The sequence below is a fragment of the Schistocerca americana genome, chromosome X, assembly GCF_021461395.2.
Source record: "Schistocerca americana isolate TAMUIC-IGC-003095 chromosome X, iqSchAmer2.1, whole genome shotgun sequence".
Classification (NCBI taxonomy): Eukaryota; Metazoa; Arthropoda; class Insecta; order Orthoptera; family Acrididae; genus Schistocerca; species Schistocerca americana.
The window spans coordinates 965575789-965597249 of NC_060130.1; the positions used below are offsets into that span (position 1 = coordinate 965575789).

Consider the following 21461-nt stretch of genomic DNA (forward strand, 5'->3'; position numbering starts at 1 on the left):
TCCTGTACTGGTCACATAAACACGTCCATCTCCCTCCAAAACCGACAAAGAAGAGGTGGGCAAACCAACATGTGCCCGGAAGTTGCAGACATTCCTGCATTCTAGATTCTTTGGTCTACTGACCTTAATAAAATCCAAAGATACATATAAATATACAGCATTTAACATCTTTAACGAATCCATTATTTAACATAAACAAAAATATGCATAGTTAAATTAAACACATTTTCTGGCAACATAATGAAATTACCTCAACTCTTAACTGTGGGCATCGTACTTTTTGCATGAGAAACTTTATCTCTGACAGTTAATTACATTACAAGAGCAACGTATGCACATTCATCATTCTTGTGATGCAGCTTTACAAACAGAGCACGATCCTGCATTGAGACAGTCATGGTGAACATCACAGATGCAAAAGGAGGAAAGATTGTGTACCCAGTGTGTTTATACCAACTTCAATGTGTCATGCACATGACAGGAGTTTTCATTTATGTATTCTAACACATACAGTGCCATTTATTGATCGATTTTCACACAACTTTTTTTCTTCTGCCATACGTTTTCCCCCTTCTCCGATAATATTCCATTGCAATTTGACATCATTCTGACCAGTGGGGTAATTTCTACAGCAGTTTGAAAATTTAACTTTAATTATAGTCACCCTGTATTTCTTAACAGCACTGAGGCTAGCAGTTATTTCACTTATCTTTTCAGTGGTACAAGGATTAAATTGGGGCCATTCTTCTGGGTTTTCCTATGTAAAGGAATATTTGAAAACAGACTTAAGCATTTCTGCATTTGCTTTGCTACCCTCAGTTTCAGTCCCTGTCTCGTTCACAAGTGACTGGACACTAACTTTGACATCACTAACAGCCTTTACTTATGATCAGAATTTCTTTGGGTTTTGTGAAAGATCAATTGGCAGTGTTCTCTATGGTAGACATTGAAGGCTTCATGTGTTGCTCTCTTGACAGACAAATGCATTTCATTCAGCACCTCTCTGACTTTAGTCCTATGCTTTGTTTGACATCTATTGTATAGTAGTCTCTTGTTTCTCTAGAAGCATCTTTGCCATTGAGGGTTCTTCCTGTATCACCTGCTCTGATGGTTACCTAACTATCCAGTGCATGGGCATCTCTTCTTTTAAACTTCAGCCGCAGTTCATCTACATGCTTGTGTCCTGTGCTGAAAGTTTCAAGTTCCTCAGTGTGATATGACAATACTGCTTTTTAATCTAGTTTACTGAACATATATGTCTTTCTACTTGTTTTATTTAGCCTTTGGACTTTAGTAATGATTGTTGCTATGACGGCATCATGGTAACTGATACCATTTTTGATGTGGACATCCTCAAGGGATCAGGCCAATTTGTTGCCATTAGATCCAATATATTTGCATCATGGGTGGGGTTCTGAACTATCTGTTCTGGGTGGTTTTCAGAGGAGGCACTGATTAATGTTTCTCAATATGTCTTGTGATGCCCAACACTAACAAAACTGTAATTTTCCCAATTGATTGTTGGATTATTAAAGTATCCACCAATGATTACAGCATGATTGGGTAACTTATGTACAAATGAACTAAGGTTTCCTCGAAAGTTTTTGGTTACATCATGAGATGAATCTGGTGGGCAATAGAAGGAACCAATTACCATTTGATGCTAATCCTGATACTGAGATTTGTCCAAACAATCTCACATGCTTCAATTTTTATCTCAGAGGATTTGAGTTTCTTGTCTATTGTAGCAATTACACCACCACCATTTTCCATTAGCCTATTCTTTCAATATACACTTACAATTTTCCCAAAAGTGTCACTATTATCCATTTCAGATATCAACCAGCTTTTGATACCCAGTATTATGTGCGCTTCACTGCTATTTGGGAGTACTTCAGACTGTGCCATTTTGTTGCAAATGCAGTTAACTACTAGGATTATAATACTCTCACCTGTGTGGGTCATTCTTTTGGATGTTATACTTTTGGGTTTCCTATAGCTGTCATTATCTGGACTGGATGGAGATTTACCTAAAGTAAAATACCTTTGTGTGCACCCCACAAACATTCAGCTACCTGGGTAGCAGCCTCTGATGTATAGCACATGCGTGATCCATTTAGAGGGACCCTATATTTCTCAACCCTATGGCGCAATTCCATGAAGTCACAGCCTGACATGCCACATAACCTTAAAAGTCTCTGGTTCTGTCCTTCCACTCAGCTCAGAACCATAGAGCCATGATCATATCAGGATACAATGCTGCAAATAGTAAACTTCATTGAAACTCTGTGTGCAAGGTATGTCTTCTTAACCTTCTCTATCAGTTGCTGGAATAACCCAAGTATGATCTTAAGGCCCAGGTGACAGGTATTGTTTGTTCCACTGTTGCCAGTATCTGCACTTGGTTGCTGCCAGAATAGCTTCTTCAACATGTTGAATGAGGCCCCTAGATATACACACTGAGTGCACCTGGTGTTCTTCCCTGTCTCTTGCTGCCAGTTTCTGAAGAGATTCCATTATACTGTATGATAGAATTGTGGATTATTAATAGACCTCCTACTCTTTTGTGTTTGCCTGCTTTCAACACAGGACAAAAGAAGGTTCCCAAAACTGGTGAAGTGAGTTCCACTGTTTCACTGAAAGAAATCACCTTGAACTTGGTTAGGAAGATTGGTATAACACCCTGAGTCCTCCCTGGTACCCATGTACCCTGCACAGGATGCCTATATGTACCATTGACCTACAACTTGTGATCAAGTGGATAGATAATGACGGATCCTGTACATCCTGCAGAGGAGACTCGATTCACAGGAGAGGATAGTACTGGAGGTACCTGTGGTACCTATACCACAGGTACAATACTCTCAGGAGATCTTCCAACACAATGATACATAGCAGTTGCCAGTCGACTGATTACAAATGTCAACCAACTCATCCTGTGTTTTAGAACAGCATTCACAGTGAGGCTGGTGCAGAGTATTACAGGATAGTGAACAAATAACTTTAAACTAAACCTGATAACTGTCTTTTAACCTGTTGAGCTAAAAAATTACCAATTTCCTATCAGAATTGAAACAAATACACAAAATGGGTTTTCCATTAAGGCAACATAAAAACCTGTGGTAAAAATTAATAGTTTCCTAAAATTTTTTGAGTTTAGTTACAGTCATTAACAAAGTCAAAAACAGAGTCAATTTATGATGAATATAGTTAATAAATACTTCTCTTGAAGGGTAACCTAGATGTGATGCAATATGTTAGCTACAATATCTGCTATAGTAACTAAATTACAAATGCTAAGTTACTATGAATTGGGTTATGCATAAGATAACAGTAACTTCCAAAAATTCTCGAAAATGTAAATTTATTTGCACTGTTATACACTGAAATTCAAGGTGATCTATTCTTTGCAGTGACTGTGAATCAAAATCGCTGATTTCCTATTAAATAAGTTGTCCACAACACTCGTACTGGTAACTTATAAAAATTTTCAAAAATATAATTTTGTGAACACCTAACAATTCTCAAAAATAAACTCTTTCTAATTTATTTATAAAAGGATCATAGAGAACAATCTATGTAGGACATTTTTACTTGAGGTGTCTCCCTCAAAGTGAACTAGCACAGTGATTAAAGCACTGCCCCTATATATCCACCTAAATTCTGGTTTTCAGCAGTTTCTTTAAATTCATTGTGGCAAATGTCAGGATGATTCCTTTTAAAAGTAAGTGGCTGATGCTCTCATTCCTTCTCCAGTCCTGTCTTGTCCATCATGTCCAATGCCCTCATCAGAACATTATACCCTCACTGTCCTTCTTTCCTTCTTCCCTTTATTGGTAGTGTTCCAGCATTAGTCTCACTTATCAAAGGCAGTGATAGAAATGTTTTACTATCTGATGGAAACCATTAGTAATTACTGCTGAAAGCATTATTCACAAGCAAGTCTTGTATCAGGTATCAGATAGTCAAGTTGGATCCCAAGAGAAATTGTATAGCCACTGCTAGAAGTAATGCAGTTTACTCTAGTGAGACTACTGCACATAAAAGATGTGAAGTATAGGACAGATAATTTTTTCTGTCAGTTGGAAATTGAAAATTCTTACTTACTGCGTAATAAGTAAACTACAGTGAGAATGCTGAGGATATTAAATACAAGTTTCCTGATCATACATTAATAATAGGGAGCAATTATATTTTGTTGGCTATTAACAGCAGGAATCATAAACTCTAAGACAAAAAAAAAATGATGCACTATTAAGGAATTATCTGAATCATACAGAAATCAGTAGATGTAATGTATGCGTACAGACAAACAAATGATTACAATTTCAAAAAAAAAAAAAAATAAATAAATAAAAGAAAACAAAATGGATGATTTATTCAAGAGAAGGAGCTTCACGAATTGAGCAAGTCAATAATGCATTGGTCCACCTCTGGCCCTCATGCTAGCAGTTATTCACCATGGCATTGATTTGTAGAGTTGTTGGATATCCTTTCCCAATTCTGCCCAGTTGGTGCGTTAAATCATCAAAATCCTTAGACGGTTGGAGGTCGCACAGTGACCTTGCTGGCCAAGGTAGGGTTTGGAAAGCACAAAGACGAGCTGTAGAAACTCTCACTGTGTGTGGGAAGGCATTATCTTGCCGAAATGTAAGTCCAAGAAGGCTTTCCTTGAAGTGCAACAAAAAGGGGCCTAGAATATGGTCAATGCACCACTATACTGTAATGGTGCTAGGGATAACAACCAAAGGCATCCTGCTATGAAAAAAAAATGGCACTCATGACCATAACTGCTGGTTGTCAGGCCATGTGGTGGGTGACATTCAGGTTGGTATCCCACCACATCTTTGTCCTAGAATCTCATTGACTGGAGTGGAATTGTCATAAGTGATGAGTTCTCCTTTGAACTGAGCAACGATGACCAACAAAAACATGTCTGGAGATGCCCCAGACAGTGGTGGGATATGACCTCGACTGTCGCCCGCCATACAGCCTGACAACCAGGAGTGATGGTCTGGGGTGCCATTTCTTTTCATAGCATGACCCTGTTGGTTGTCATCCACAGCATTCTTACAACACAGTGATATGTCAGTGATGTTCTATGCCTTGTTTTGTTGTCCTTCATGGCAAACCATCCTAGGCTTAGATTTCAGCAAGGTAAAAGTTTCACATGGTAAAAGTTTCTGCTGCTTGTCTTTGTGCTTACCAAACCCTACCTTGGGCAGCAAGATTGCCATATCACACCCCAATTGACAACATTTGGAGCATTAGGGGCCAGGGCCCTCCAACCAGCTTGGGATTTTGATGATCTAATGTGTCAACGGGACAGAATCTGGCACAACTCTGGACTCGCATTCGGGAGGACAACGGTTCAATCCCGTCTCCGGCCATCCTGATTTAGGTTTTCCGTGATTTCCCTAAATCGTTTCAGGCAAATGCCGGGATGGTTCCTTTGAAAGGGCACGGCCGATTTCCTTCCCCATCCTTCCCTTACCCGAGCTTGCGCTCCGTCTCTAATGACCTCGTTGTCGACGGGACGTTAAACATCACTAACCTAACCTAACACACACACCATGTTAAGTGAGAAAAGCCACTCATAACTGTTCTGAGATACAAGGTTCTGGAAAAATGTTGTTGACTTATAATGAGAACCTTGTATCTCAGAACAGTTATGAGTGGTTTTTCTCACTTAACATGGTTGCCTAACAATATACATGGTTTGCTTTTCCCTTCACTAGGCATAAGAGGTTTTCTACCTAATAATTCAATAAAAATAATTCTGTTTTAGTTTTGTGATATGAGGTTTTCATTCTAAACCAATGATATAAAGTCTTCTGGGATTTGCTTTGCCTGGTTTCAGGTAGGACACTGTAACATGCAATTCATCCAGACAGAAGATTGCTTACAAAACATTCCTTGTAGCCCATTCCAGAATATTGCTCAAGTGTGTGGTATGCATAAAAAATTGGACAAGCAGGGGATAGTGAATGCATGTAAGGGAGGGCAACGTGACTGGTCACTCAGAGTATCATGGAAACACTGAAAAATCAATGTTAACTGAAGAAACTAGGAAAATACTACAATCCCCCTGTTATAACTCCCATAGGGATGACAAAGACAAGGTTAGCCTAATTACAGTTTACACAGACTCATTTTAGCTATCATTCTGCCTACACTCCATTAGAAAATGGAATGGGTAGAAACCACAATATGTGGTACATAGGAAAGTAACCACAGCATTTAACAGTGATTTGCAGAGCACTGATATAGATGTAAGAAGGTCATGTTGAAAGAATCATTCAAGCATTGACCAGGAGAAGTTTAGAGAAAGAACAAAAGTTTGACATCAGAATGGCTAAATAAGGATTTGATCCCAAATCCTCCCAAGTGCAAATTCCATGACTTAACCACTGTACTACTTAACTTGTTATTGTATGACAGACATTAAAGTAGCAATGATATCCAATCACGTTTATTCTTGTGTTATCAAATTTCAGTTAAAACTATTGTGTGACAGTTACATCACATTGATAACAGTAGAAAATTAAATAATTAATCATGTAGTCCAGGCTGTTCTAATGCTCGCCTATGTAGAATGTCAGGAATAAAATATGTAGAGTAATGTTATCTGCAACTTTTACAACTACCTAACAGGCAATGCAGATATTATAGACTACCCATCAGGCAGTCCTATTGCATGCATTCTGTCCATGTGCAATCTACTTGGGCATCCCTACCTGCAGCTACTCAGCTGGAATTTTATGAGTGCACTGACTTCCTGCTTGCCCACATGTCAACTGTTTGTCAACACTTTCCTACCTTTGCCCATGGGTGCTCACTCAAGTGGGAACAGTCTAATGTAGTTGAACCTTCAGGAATGTGAAATAGGTCAACACATACATCAACAAAGAGAGGCAGTAGTTTGGAACATCTTTAATAATTAACTACTACTAAACTTCTGTAAGCAACTCATGCTTATTCAACATTAGTTTAGCAGGGCAGACACTGCTTTGAAAAAGCTGTGGCCTCTTCAGTTATTCTAAGTAATAGCAGTTTACATATTAATTCTTGTTTATTATTTATATGCTTACTATTGAAATACACTCTTTGAAATCTTGAAGTCATCAGGGATAAAATATGGGGAGGAAATGTTATTTGGTACTTGTAAAGGAACCCAACTACAGTTGTATTGCAACTTGAACACCCAACACAACTAAGAATGCTAGTACAACTTTATTAGACTGTGGCATGTACACCAATCACCATAACATATACTGAACACCATAATGTAAGGAACCACTGAGCGAGGTGGCGCAGTGGTTACCACACTGGACTCGCATTCAGGAGGGCGATGGTTCAATCCCGCGTCCGCCCATCCTGATTTAGGTTTTCTGTGATTTCCCTAAATCACTCCAGGAAAATGCCGTGATGGTTCCTTTGAAGGGGCACGGCCGACTTCCTTCCCTGTCCTTTCCTAATCCTATGAGACTGATGACCTCGCTGTTTGGTCTCTTCCCCCTAACAATCCAATCTAAATAATGTTAGGCAAATGTATGCGAACTGTAATAATATTATGATTGAGTGTGAGCGTAGCGTGACAGGGTTTAAATAGGCACTCACCTGTGGTGAGCTCTGTTGGATGTTCACAGCATTGCTCTTTGATGGCGCACTCTCTCAGATGACAACACACTGCCAATGTGTACACATTACTTCATTCATCTTCCCTAGGGGAACAGCTTGAATTCATGAGATGTCCATGGCATCTTCCTCCACGAGGCTGTGACTGAGATGATGTACTGATACTGGGGCATATGGTTGGAAGTACTTGGGGTGCAGGCAGCATCACAGTCCACCTTCTCGTGTCAACCAATACGGTAGGATGGTTCACATCAGCATGACCTCCATGTCTACATCAAGTCCAGGGCCTGCTGGTGGTAGTGCCCCCACAGTTGGCGGCTGAAATGGAGGAGACAACTCCGGTGTGGATGGCAGGTGCATCAGTACTGGTAGCAGTATTGAAGAAGTTGTGGAAGATTCCTCCACCAATGATGGGGGACCCCTCGTACATCATGGCAGAGATCCAGCCACATGAGGTGATTTGTTGAAAGATGCAGACTGGCGTAGCGATGTCAGTGTCCTGTATAGGGCTGTCTGGTGTTCCATACACAAAAGCAACTTGTCATAATGATGTGCACAGAGACCCTCCTCTGTATGGATGTTGCAGAGACAGCAGCCGTAGCATCAGGAGATGATGGTGGGAATTCGTTCTGGGTGACGACCAAACCCGCATGTCCAGACGGCCAGGGCCAAAATGTGGTGAATCCTGCAAGTGTTGCAGAAAGAAGCAAACTCCAGCAACACAAACTGATGGCTGTTATCAGAGATCAATGTTGTCAGAAGTCTTTCAATAGAAAATTTTTTTTGACAGGACTGCCACGGTGTTAGAGGTCAAAGTTGATGGGCAAAAAACAACATATGGGAACTGAGAGAACTATTATCCAGTATGCATTAAGGAAAGGGCTGGTGGAATCAATGTGGAGATGATCCCAGGCCTGTGAAGGCTGCAACTGTGGAGCAGCTTGCTGCTATGTGCATTGAGAACATGCCGTAACCAAATGAGTGATATCACCATCCAAACCAGGCCAAGAAACATGACAGCAGGCTAACACTTGTTGTGTGAGACCCTCCAGTGATCAGAGTGCAGCAATTGCATGATATCTGAATGGAGAGCTGAGGGAACCACTACATGATGGCCTGAATGGTCCATATCAAGGAATAGGATACCATCAATGACAGAGAAATTATGCTGACACACATAGTAGTTACGGAGGGGGTCAGATGCCCACAATGGAGGGGTCTCAAGCCAGCCATGTTGTACGCAATTTATCACAGTCTGTAAAATCAGATCGGTAGTACTAGCCCACACCAACTGATAAACAATGGTGAGGGATTCTTTCTATCTCTCTGTGAATACCTAGTCTGAGCTGCATTTAGCATCTTCAATGCATATGCAGTAGGCTGCTTGGAGCCATCAGAATATTTATGAGCTAACACCACCCACAGCCCCTGCTGGGATGCGTCTGTTGCTAACACTAAATGTTCTTCCGGTTGGTAGGTTATGAGACAAGATGCAGATTGTAACATAGACTTCAGTTTGGAAAATGCCATTTCAAATGCATGCAACCAATGGAAACATGTCCCCTTACACAGTAAGTCATGTAATGGATGTGGCAAGAACTGATGATATTAAGCAATCTTACCTAGAAAAACCTAGAGTTCCTTCACTGATGTAGGATGCAGAAGAGACACAATGGCAGAGACATTCTGATGAAGTGGTTTGATACTAGTGCTAGAGACCTTGAACCCAAGAAAACAATAGAAGGCTGCAAGAAGTTGCACTTTTCCAAATTGTGTTTTAACCTGGGTGTCTGTGACACTGAAAAGAGTGTATGTAAGTCGTTGAGATGTTCAGCAGTGGAAGAACTGGACACCACAATATCATCAGGGGTGTTGACACAGCCAGGCACAGACCCTTTGAGGTTTTCAAGAAACCATTGAAAAGTTGCTGGGGTGCTGGCCACACTAAATGGTAGCCACAAGTATGGATACAAGCCGAAAGGTGTGTTAACAACTGAGAGCCATAGAGAGGCAGTATCAATGGGGAAGTTGCAAATATGCATTGTAGAGGTTGATCTTCAAAAAATACTGATCACCTGCAAGCTTAGCAAAAAGTTCATTCGGGCACAGTGAGATGGGCTTGCATTTTGCATGATGTTTTGCTTTCACATGGACCTTTGCCACCGTATCATTCCCCTGTGAACTGTCGGGAAAATGGCAGGGGGAAGTGGGTTGAACTTCTGCAACCTCACCTCACACCACAATTCAGTTTGAGTACCCAGAGTACCCAGAGCCCCCAAAACCTCAAATGATGTTGCAATAGCCAGAACGTTTGAGAGGGAGGGGTTTTCACATTGAAGGACCCACTCATGAACCTCAAAATTGGGGCCAAGCGAATGATTGCATCACAAACCATTTGGTCGTATGCACATCAGTGACAAAGTGACAATGATGGCCTCAACCATGAAGCTCAGCTGCCCAAGTCTTATAGGAATGTTCTAGTTTCATGCAACACCAATAGAAGTCAACTCGAGTGACAATGATGTGCATCCATTTATGGTAGTATTTCAAAGGAAAGGCACACATGTTATCAAAACAGAGTGAAGACAGATCCTACAGGTTGGCCAGTTGGCAAAGGAGTTGATACATGTGAGGCTATAACCAAGACCAAAATAAAGCAGGGCATAAGGTAACATCAGTCAATTCAGATGCATGAAAATGCTGCCACAACCATTTTTTGTAGGCTTCCGATTCTTCAGCAGACTCATTGTAAGCTGGAAATGGTGCGGGGTAAACAACAGAAAATGCAAGAGGTAACATGGTAGGCAATCTAAATTGAAACAGATCCAAATTGGCCAAAACAGAGACAAGTGTTTGCAATACTTGGGTTTGAGTGTGTTGAACTGTGGCAAACACCTCCTGCTGCTGACTGAGATGCTGCAGTGTCACAACAGGAACCCCATGCTGATCAACCAGCTGGTGTAAAAGCTCATCAGTAGCACTGTCAGACATTGTAGACACTATGAAGTACTAACCGGAGGCTTAAACCATGTGAAGAACAGTCCCACATTCATCATCACTTGTGTTGTAACTTGGACACAGAACACAACTAAGAATATTACTACAACTTTATTAGAATGTGGGACGTATGACAAACACCATAACATACACTGAACACAATAAGATAAGGTAAATGAATGTGAAACATAATAACACAAAACTGAGCATGAGCATATCACAGCAAGATTGAAATAGGCACTCACCTGTGGCAGGCTCTATTAGAAGTTCACAGTATTGCTCTTTCATGGCTCATTCTCACAGATGATAACACACTGCTAATGTGTGTGGCTTTGAAGTCTGCACACATTACTTCAAGTTGCAAGAATCAATGGACATGAAAGAGAAGCAGAAGTAAAGATGGGAGTGAAAAAATTTGTAGCCTACGACGAATGTTATCTACCCCGTACATAGTACAAGAAATTAAGGAACCAATGAGGGCATTAGGAATATGAATTAAAACTCAAGAAGAGGAAATAATAACTCTAAGGTTTAACAGTGACATTGTAACTATGTTAGGGATGATGAAGGACTTGGAAGATCAGTTGAATGAAACTTATAGCAGCCTGAAAGGAGGCTACATTGTGAAAATCAACAAAAATTTAAAAAAGGTAATAGATTGTTGCCCAAGTACATTAGGCAATGCTGAGAGAACGAGATCCTTCAAGTGGTAATAGATGAGTTTTGCTAGTTGGATAGCAAAATAACTGATAATGACAAAGAGGATCTAAAACACAGACTGGTGATAGGAAGAAAATATTTTGTGAAAAAGAGAAATTTGTTAACATCAAGTATAAATTTGACTCTTTTTTTGAAAGTGTTAGTCAGGAGTGTAGCTTTATATGGAAGTGAAGCATGAATGATAAACAGTACAAGCTAGAAGAAAATAGAAACTCTTGAAACGTGGTGCCATATAACAGTGCTGAAAGTTAGAGGGAAGATAAGGTAACTAATGAAAGGGTACTGAACTGAATTGGGTGGTGAAGAGATTTATGTTGCAGCTTAATTAAAAGAAGTGATAGGTTGACAGAACCCATCCTGAACTATCAAGGGACAGTTTATTTAGTAATGGATAGAGTAGTGTGGAAAGCTGCATCAAACGAGTCTGCAGGCCGAAGATTATAACATGCCTACTCTGATATTTATTGAGAATAACAGTTCCCTACATCCTGTAATAACTGAATTCTGGTCCCAGTGAGCACTGTCATACATCTTACAAAATTGTTTGATCCTGCAGTCTATGTACTTGGATAATTTGTGTAAACTGTGGCTAATAATATGTTTTTAATTTTCACTAAAATGTAGAATGATTGCCAATATACTGCCATATGTATGATGAGAGCTTGTTGAAGATATTAAACCAGAATACTGAACTGTACTCTGAACCCTGGACAAGGAGGCAAAATCTGCATAGAAATTTATATATATATATATATATATATATATATATATATATATATATATATATATATATATATATATATATATATATATATTGTTGATAAATCACATTTCATGAGAAGCTAGTTTTTGTTATTAGCAACAGATACATTTGAGAAGTGAATGTAATGTGAAGTGAATGTATAATTATAAGATCTAAATAGAAGAATCTACAAGATATATTTCCTGTTCACTGTATTTAATATTTTTAAAGTTTTTATTTTTTCTGAATAGATATTTTATTAACATTAACTCCATTGCAGAGTAAAGCAATTCTGATAAATGAAGTCAAAGTATATAATGAGAACATTTAGCATAACTTCCAAACATTTGCCACACTTATAACACCTTTGCCTCTTAAACTAATGTATACTAGTATTTAACAGTTCCACTTAACTGATATACAAATTACCAAAAATGAAGTGCACCAGTAATGCAGATGGAAGGAGGATATGGTTTGGATAATCTCAAGCTTCCCATCCTTCTTGTGGAGCAAATAGAAAATGTAAGGAAGTGAAATGTGTAAACACAAGTATCCAGGAATACATTGATAGAAAAATAGCTACAGCCTTACTGTGGGGAAATACATACCACCCCCCCCCCCCCCCCAAAAAAAAAAAAAAAATTATATAGAGCTAAACACATTGTTGTCTCTCTGTTGTTAAGGCCTTGATAACATTCTGTCCCTTTTTTATGCTGTACCTGTTTCGTTTTTTACATGAAACATAAAATCAGTATGAAAGCAAAGTATAGATATCCAAACAAGAAGCAACAATTTGTTTAAAGTACAGGGTAAATATACGTTCACAGACTCCTCTTATCCAGCTCCTTCAGAGCATCCATTTCTGCATAAACATGCTGCATTTCACTTTATGATATATATCTGGCATCTGTCCATATATCCACAACTGATGTTCATTAAAAACACTGCATTGCCAAAACTAAAGCTCTAAACAATGGTTGTCAACCCACCCTGTGTACTCCTGCATACTGCAGAAAAAGAAAAGAAAGAAAGCAGGCAAAGGAAATAATAAACCCTGCAGTAGCCTCTCAAATTCCAGTTAAAATTCTGTAAGTCTCCACACAAACACACTTAATTCACCCATGTCACACACAATATGCAGTTGAATGGAGAATGGAGACTTCTCCACACAAGGAAAATAAAAATGTCTGTATGCAAGATAAATGTTGACAGTCAGGAATAACAGAATCCAAATCATTGTCCAGGAAATAGCCAAGTATCACAAGGTTGTCAATCAGAGAGCATTTAGTACACATCAGCAAGCTGAGATAAGTGAGACAATAACAATCTGCAGTAGCTCTTAAATCTGCCACTGTTGTTCACCCATGTGACTTGGTACTGGTGGATGTATCAATCCTTGCCACGCCAAGTGACCTCACTGTGCATATGCATAATAGTGTCAACCGATCCATCCATATCACAAGTGGGATTACAAGAAACTGCATAATAGTTTAATTAAATCCTGGCTGATCTCTCCTGTATATCCAGCGGGAATACAAAATTCATTTGCCATTGAACCATCCTTGCCAATGTGGGGCAGGATAAGGTGAGTTTAGAACAGCCTGCTGCGAAGGCTGGGGTGCAGCTCCTGATGCTGGTGGTGTTAGAGGAGGCACTCTTAAGTCTGGCCCCAGAGATGTCAAAGTGGGCAGTGGGTTGGACTTGCAGCTTCCTGCTGGTTCCTGAGTGGACTGTGGGTCTGAAATCAGATCTGGCACATATTGGCCTTCCTCTTATGTATCATCTGGGTCCAGATACATTGGGGTGATGTATGATGGCTGAAAAACTGGGAATGCCAGGCATCCACTGGCATGAATGTTATCTTACTACTGGATAATAAGATTGCTTTCATCAGTCTTTGGAGTGGATGAGGCAAGCTGCCCTCACTAGTGTGGCATATCCAGAGGTAGAGTTGGCCCAACAAGTGTGAGTCCAGCACTTGCAATGGATGCTTCTGGGTTTGGCTACCAGGACCAGATGGTGGCCTCGCTGGGTGGAGATGGAGTCACATATCCAGCCAAATATGTGTCTGAACATGTACTTCCAAATGAGGATTCTGACTGTAAAAGTTGCAGCTACTTCTTCTTCAAACTTGTGCTGATTGGGGCTGAATCAATTCTAGCAATAAGTGATGAGTGCATCCATACAAAAGTTTCACAGGGATTCAATCTTAGAATGGTGTTGCCTGATATGAGGACAAATAGGACATCAGTGCAAGACTGATAGATGTGGATGTCAAGATTTTTTCAGTCTGCATCTTAAACATTATCACAAACATTATATAATGGCATTAGACACAGAGTGAAATGGTAGTAGTGGTAAAATTGTTAATTCCGTTGTGAGTGCAAAACTGCTGAACATTCAAAAGAGCAAATGGTAGACCATAACCTCAGACAAGAGTTAGTGGGGGTCCTGAGTACAAAATGTAGTTGCAAGATCTTGGCAGTATTTTCCATAATGCTTTGATGCATTTTATTACATATTGGAAATGAGAAGATTGTATATTAGAATCAGCCAAGTGGCCCCATGGAACTTTCATGTAAAATTAGCATGCTCTTGACCTCATGCATGGGTGAGCAGGCATAGGCCATGGCTGGATAGTTTGGGACAGTACTTATTGCTGCTACTGGAATGCCTGACATTTTTGAGCTACTCTCACAATATCCTCATCTACACATGGCCAGAACACATACCACCAGGCAAGACCCTTCATTCTGGAAATGCCCCAGTGGAACTGATGCATGAGTTGCAATATGTGGGAGCACAGAATCTCTGTAATCACTACTTGACACTGGCTGTCTTGCAGATGCAATAATAGGGCATCTTAGAAAAGATTAAGTGCATGACACCTTTTTCAAAAATGAAGTTCTGTGGAGTCTGCATAAGGAAGTACTTGCCGCAATCCAGATTGAATGAATTGCTAGCTTATCACTATGGTGGATCCTTAGGTGTGGCTGCTATGACATCTCTGGAAGAGATGGGAAATTCTAGCACAAATCACAAGATCCTATAGAACATAAGCAATATAGTGATTTTTATTTGTTATTATGGTGTTCTCTCATGAAGCGATAGAATAATCAGTTAACTTAAATTAATATTTAATCTGTAATCCATCAGATATTCTACCAGCAATATTTCATATCATCATATAATTTCTTTGTTGCATAAGCTCTGATGTATTTCAGATTACCACTTAATTTCTTTGTATGTTGTAGACTTTTTTATTTTTAATGCACCAGAGCACACAAATAACATCTTTGACACAGTAACACTGGAAATGGGCTTCTAGCCTGAAACCTAGGTCTTCTAAAATATAAACCTGTGAAACATATACAAAACCATGTTTTTTGTGTGATGTAGGGTAATTAAATTAAAAAAGTATAGTTAGTCAGAAGGCATCTCGTACTCTTCCTTCCTTTCTGTCTTTCTTTCATTACTGTAGAGATCAAAGTGATGAGATACATAAATACATTCATTTATCACACTGAAAGTTTCAGTAAAAAACAATATCCATGAATATCCTCCACACTGTTTAATACAGATACAAAAATATTGAAGTAATTTTGTTTCTTTTACTGTTTTTTCTCCATTGTCTATATTTGTGTACTTATCAATATAGTACTACAATATGTAATATATGAACTTTTCTTTCACACACAGGTCACTTTGAGAAGCTCACAAACAGTTTCCTCTATTTCAATATCACTACTCCAATACCAAATTATAGCACGATAGTTGGTCGTTTTGGATATTCTGAAGAAGAACGACACTTGGTTGCTCTTGTGAAGAGTCCAGTTGGTGGTTTGGGAGTAGAAGTGCAATTCTATATTCTCAACTCCAAAAATTTTGATATTGTGTTCCAAGTTTTGTCTCCAATGGAATTTCTAAGAGAAGCAGTAATAATGGCAAAATTAAAGCCTAACACGGTAATTTACAAATAATTTGGTGTTCATTATTGAAAATTCATAATAGGGAAATACTTATACTGATCACAATACAATTTTCGCTAGATTACTAATGTATGCAAAATGGAATTGTTAATAATGCAAGAGGTGTAAATTAAAATTTTAATTTTTGGATGGTGCAATGATTTAACAGAAACAATGCTTTCAGATATGTTCTTTTCTTTTCAGGTGTAAATCACTCAGTTTATGGAAATTAAAGGAGTGACTCTGTCATAAATGTATTGTAATAAATGACTTTTTTGCTGATACAAAGAACATGTAAATGGCTTAGATATGTATAAAGAATTCTCACAATTTATCATCAAAACATTTTGAAACCCCATGAGAATTTAGACACAAGCTTTCAGGACCAGTGTTGCATAAAATATTAAATTATGTAGTATTTTATTTCCACTTGCATCACTTGTACCTTTGGAAATAAAACTAGACATAACTTTCTTATAAATTCTGCTCTGCTGAAGGGGATCTAATACACCACAATGAACTTGTTATGGTGATAGTGTAACACAGATTTATAGTGTTTCCCAAGATGCACATCAGTGAGGCCAAATCACATTTATATTTGCATACATGTTTGTGTGAACAACTATTTTTTTGTCATGAAACTAATAACAATCCAAGGAGATACCATCTACATTGTCCACTATTGATGAAGATTCTGCACATTCAGCAGCTCAGTGTGTGAAAGCATTTCATTTGACACTTGTCAGTAAAAAGAAATATGGTGCTTCAGAAAACATATAAAATGTATATAGTCTGAAAGGTTCTTGGGCTCAGAATCTAATTGTATTGTCTACACAGCACAATTTTTCCACAAGGTTGCTGCTCACCTTCGGCATGTGTGACTGTGGCTAGTTGTTGTGGCTCAGTGATTTGTGCACTTACTTACTTACTGGTAGGTGCTGCAGTCCTTGTAGAACCTTGGCCACCTTTTTCACCTATCTCCATTAATCTCTATCTGTTGCTTTCCTTCTCCAGTTCCTGATTCTCATTGCTTTTAGATCCTCTTCCATTTCTCCAAGCCACCTTTTCCTGAGGTTTCCTCTTCTCCTTTTCCACTTGAGGTTTCTTGTAAAAAATTTCTTAACACTCCAAGTTTCTGGCATTCTCTGTACTTGAACAGCCTATTTTATTCTTTCATGCTTGATTTTTACTGCATTTTCTATACTTGACCAGCCCATCTTATTCTTCCATGCTTGATTTTTGCTACAATTTTCATCTGTTCAAGAAGTGTCTATAGTTCTGCATTTGTCCCTATTCTGCAGCTTTCTTCCTCTCTCACTGCCACAAATATATTTTTTGAAACCTTCCTATCAAATCTCAGTATCCAGCCTTCTTCTTTTGTAGTCATCACCCACCCTTCTGATCCATACATTACTGTTGTTGTTGTTGTGGTCTTCAGTCCTGAGACTGGTTTGATGCAGCTCTCCATGCTACCCTATCCTGTGCAAGTTTCTTCATCTCCCAGTACCTACTGCAACCTACATCCTTCTGAATCTGCTTAGTGTATTCATCTCTTGGTCTCCCTCTACGATTTTTACCCTCTACACTGCCCTCCAATGCTAAATTTGTGACCCCTTGATGCCTCAGAACATGTCCTACCAACCGGTCCCTTCTTCTCGTCAAGTTGTGCCACAAACTCCTCTTCTCCCCAATTCTATTCAATACCTCCTCATTAGTTATGTGATCTACCCATCTAATCTTCAGCATTCTTCTATAGCACCACATTTTGAAAGCTTCTGTTCTCTTCCTGTCCAAACTATTTATTGTCCATGTTTCACTTCCATACATGGCTACACTCCAAACAAATACTTTCAGAAACGACTTCCTGACACTTAAATCCATATTCGATGTTAACAAATTTCTCTTCTTCAGAAATGCTTTCCTTGCCATTGCCAGTCTACGTTTTATATCTTCTCTACTTCGACCATCATCAGTTACTTTGCTCCCCAAATAGCAAAACTCCTTTACTACATTAAGTGTCTCATTTCCTAATCTAATTCCCTCAGCATCACCTGACTTAATTCGACTACATTGCATTATCCTCGTTTTGCGTTTGTAAATGTTCATCTTATATCCTCCTTTAAGGACACTGTCCATTCCATTCAACTGCTCTTCCAAGTCCTTTGCTGTCTCTGACAGAATTACAATGTCATCGGCAAACATCAAAGTTTTTATTACTAAAGATCTTAAAATAGACAAACATATTTTGATTTTTGTATTCCTACTAACATTTCTAGATTTGAATAGATTCTACAAGGAATTTTCCACTTACTGTCCTTTCTTAAATTTCTACTCCTGTCTTATCATCTTCTGTTAGATATTTATACACTTGCACTCTTTCATACTCTTTCCCATTTAATTTTATTGAAGTTTCTTTTATATCCCTACCAGGATCTCCTATCATCATATACTTTGTTTTGCTTGTATTCACATACAGTGTTAACCTCCACACCACTACTTCTTATGCAGTGTAATTATCCTGCAAAGTTCTGACATTTCTTGCAGTTAATGCTACATCATTTGCATATGCCACCAGCTGGACTTGAGGTTAAATATTGTTACCCCTGGTTTCTTTGGCATTTGATGTATTACCTTTTCTACTCCTAAGTTAAAGAGAAGTGCAGCCCTCTCCCTAAATGGAATCCTTCTGACAACTCTTGCCTGTTCTGACATTGATAACTGTTACTTTCATTGTCATTTTCATCAGGCTCTCAAATTTTAGTGGAATTATAAAATCATTAATAATCAGGGGAATCTTATTCTTCTCTAGACTGTCACACGCTTCTTTAAAACCAATGTACAACATATGAAGTTGCTTTCTTGAGCAGTTGCCCCAGTAAACAATATCTGGTCCATTGTAGATCTATTTCTCCTAAATACAGCCAGATATTTTTTTCAGTATCCTTTCCACACAGTATTCTAGTTGAGAGGTTAAAATCTTACTAACGAACTAATACAATATATCCAAGACAATATTCCTGTGGTAACTGCTGCACTCTTGACTTATTGTGTTTCTTAGATGATGGGCAGATTACTCCCATGCTCCAATCCTTAGGCTTTTCCTCATTTATCCATAACTGGTTTATTAATTCATTAACAGCTATTTCCATCTTCCCCCCCCCCCCCCCCCCCCTACATTTTAATGATTTGGCATCTGTGCCTTGTTATCCTGCTGCTTTTTACTTGTATTCTTTACTTCCTCTATGTCTGGTGGTTCTACTTCCTGCTCCTGTGTTTCTAATTCTTACTCCAGTTCCAAATCCAGTTACTCCTCTTCCTCATTTAAGGCTTCCTGTCTGTTAAATCTGCCTTTTACACTCAGTCATTCAGTAAAATACTCTTGCAATCTTACCAAAGCTTTGCTTTTATCTGCAAATACATTTCCATCTTCATCCTTATAGAAGACTGCATTCAGTTGGAATCCTCTCATCAGTTCTGTACACCTTTCATAAAATTTCTATATCTCATTATTGTCCCTCATTTCATCCAATCACTCTTTCTCCCTCCTTTCATAATGCCTTTTCTTCACCCTACATAACTTATTCCCTCTTTTCCTCTCTATATTCTTCCACCATTGGTCTCGTTTTCCTCACTTCATATCTACTTGTCAAAACATTTACCGTATTTACTCAAATCTAAGCTGTACTCAAATCTAAGCCGCACCTGAAAAATGAGGCTGAAAATATTGGAAACAAAATTTCCTGACTCTATGCCGCACCTGAAATTTGAGACTCAAAATTCAATAGGAGAGAAAAGTTTTAGACCGCACCTCCAAATCAAAACAAAGTTGGTCAGTTGTAACATGAGACACAATTTTGGTCAAATGGATGAAGATACAGCTACAGTAGTTTGGTTTGAGTTGTAATCTTAACATTCAAGCTTTACCAAGTAGCCATTGCTATGTTTCAGGCACTCTGTCCATATTTATACGGGTACCCTTCCTTTTTCAGATGCTTCGTCTGATTTGAATCGATTGCTTATTTTGCTTTGATCTGATAAGCGCTGTTCTCTTTGTTATAGGTGTTTACATCACTCTTAAGCTGAAAATGCATTATTGTACTGTGACACTGGACTCGCATTCGGAAGGACGACGGTTCAATCCCGCGTCCACCCATCCTGATTTAGGTTTTCCGTGATTTCCCTAAATCACTCCAGGCAAATGCCGGGATGGTTCCTCTGAAAGGGCACAGCCGACTTCCTTCCCCATCCTTCCCTAATCCGATGTGACCGATGACCACGTTGTCTGGTCTCCTTCCCCAAACCAACCAACCAACCAACCATTATTGTACTGTGTCATGCATTGTTTGTCGCATTCTGATAATGGGTGTTTTCGACCTGTCGCCTCTCGTGGCATGGCTTGCTTTTGTGCCTGCTACCGCCACTTACAACAAAAAAAAGAGAGGAATTGTCTCATAAGTGAAACAGTGGCAAGAGACTTTTATTTGTTGTTACTTACACTGTCCCAGCTTTGACTACCCATCAGTATAATTGCACTGAAATTATTTGTCTGTGACTGATGATTCCTTAGTGCTACCAGTGATAGTTCGCATAATTTGCTGAGTTGAAAAGCTTTGCCTCTGTTAATTAAGTTGTTAGCTGTATGACTTTGATTACTTCTTTAATGATGGGGTCTCAGTTTGTGGAGGCAGATGTCTATCTTCATCATATCTGTATTTAATGCAGTGACACATCTAGCCAATGTGTCACTCTGTTGAAAGCAGATACAATGAACCAGATGAAACATGAGATTAAGTCAGCCAAAAATCTATTGGTGAAAACAATCTTGATACAGGACACAGCATGAATTATGGAGAGACCAAGATCTTGTTAGCCTCCATATACTTCACTTTTGTCATTAAAAGAAGAAGTTGAAATATTTATAGCTACCAACTTAATGACCAGAGACACATATTTTCAGTTCAGAAAAGCATGGGAACCAGTATTGGTGGAACAAAGAAATCATCAGCTGCCGACAAACTAATTCAGCTAAGCCAGCACCAACATCTTTCCCACACCCAGTCACAGGGGTCCAAAATTTGTGCCTGTACTTTGCCATGCCATGCATGCAGCATCTGCCACTAGCCTCCCACACAGGGGTATTGATGTCAATGTTCCCTGTGACGATGATATAGTCCTCTTGGTACCTATGCTTTTCTAGTGAACCAGTGTATATACTGACAAGACACAACAGCTAGCCACAGTCACAGGTAGAGATGACAAGCAGGTGCTTCATGTAAATATTATGCATTTTAGGCTCTAGGATCTGACACTGTGCCTGAGAATCTTCAAGCAGTTCTTACATCAAGAAAGTCCCAAACAGCACAATATCTTTATAGTTTGAACTATCTTCATACAAC

General features: G+C 39.0%; 1 protein-coding gene across 1 annotated transcript in view; it reads left to right on the top strand.

Moving 5' to 3' along the window:
* LOC124555064 overlaps positions 1-21461 on the top strand; it is a 704233-nt gene that overhangs the window by 264948 nt on the left and 417824 nt on the right. Inside the window, exon 30 of the mRNA XM_047128850.1 lies at positions 15797-16062. Coding sequence (XP_046984806.1) covers positions 15797-16062 — 266 coding nt within the window. The remainder of the gene's footprint in view (positions 1-15796; positions 16063-21461) is intronic.